Here is a 739-nt window from a genome sequence, read left to right on the forward strand (position 1 = left end):
AAAAAAAAAGTCCTATGGAGCAATTCTACTCTGTAACATGTGGTATCATCATAAGTTGGAATCAACTTCATGGCAACTACCAACAAGAACATACTGTCCCAACTCCTATGCTGAAAATTTTGCAGTCTCTGGAAAGCTCTGTGTCTGTTGGAGGAAGTGCAAACAAGGGAAGAATCTGGGTTGTTTGTTTATCTACCTAATGGGGATTGGTGTTCTCTGGTCCCTACGCCAGAACTTGTGATTCCCGAGCCTGCCAACAGCTGCAGGGAATGAGCATTGGACTTCCTTTTGCTCACTATTTGTAGTTAGTACAGGCAAATGCAGACTTGGACTGGTAATTTCCTCCTAATGCTTTCTTTTGTTTCCTGCAGATCCCAAGTCCCAGCTCCCAAATAGGTTCTTCAGTCCACGTATTGGTATGTATGTGCAAATGAGAGGTACAACCCAAGTAAAAGTGGATTTCTGCTCTGAAGAAGTTCCCTTCTCACAGTAAAGCATTCTGAAGAAACTCACATTTGAATTCAAAACCATTAAGAGTAAGGTAGATCTAGATTGAAAGTTTGTGAGGATTGGCACACTACCAGGCAGTGTTTCCTTCTGTTGTGCATAGGGTCCCTATCAGGCAAGGCCAACTTGATGGCACCTGACAACAGACTGAAAGTTATCTAGAGGAAAGGCCAAAAGGGAGCTCTAAAATATTGTAAAGAATCAAAACTCAAAGAAATTGAGAATAAGGTTT

At 41.7% G+C, this 739-nt stretch overlaps 1 protein-coding gene across 1 annotated transcript in view; it reads left to right on the top strand.

Annotated features, from left to right (window-relative positions):
- The window catches only part of LOC103201935 (cytochrome P450 4X1), a 111,973-nt gene that overhangs the window by 67,124 nt on the left and 44,110 nt on the right, over nt 1–739 (top strand). Inside the window, exon 3 of the mRNA XM_007946704.1 lies at nt 372–416. Within this exon, the coding sequence (XP_007944895.1) occupies nt 372–416 (45 nt within the window). The remainder of the gene's footprint in view (nt 1–371; nt 417–739) is intronic.

Source organism: Orycteropus afer, unplaced genomic scaffold (assembly GCF_000298275.1).
Source record: "Orycteropus afer afer isolate SDZICR_OR568_19922 unplaced genomic scaffold, OryAfe1.0 scaffold00169, whole genome shotgun sequence".
Taxonomy (NCBI): Eukaryota; Metazoa; Chordata; class Mammalia; order Tubulidentata; family Orycteropodidae; genus Orycteropus; species Orycteropus afer.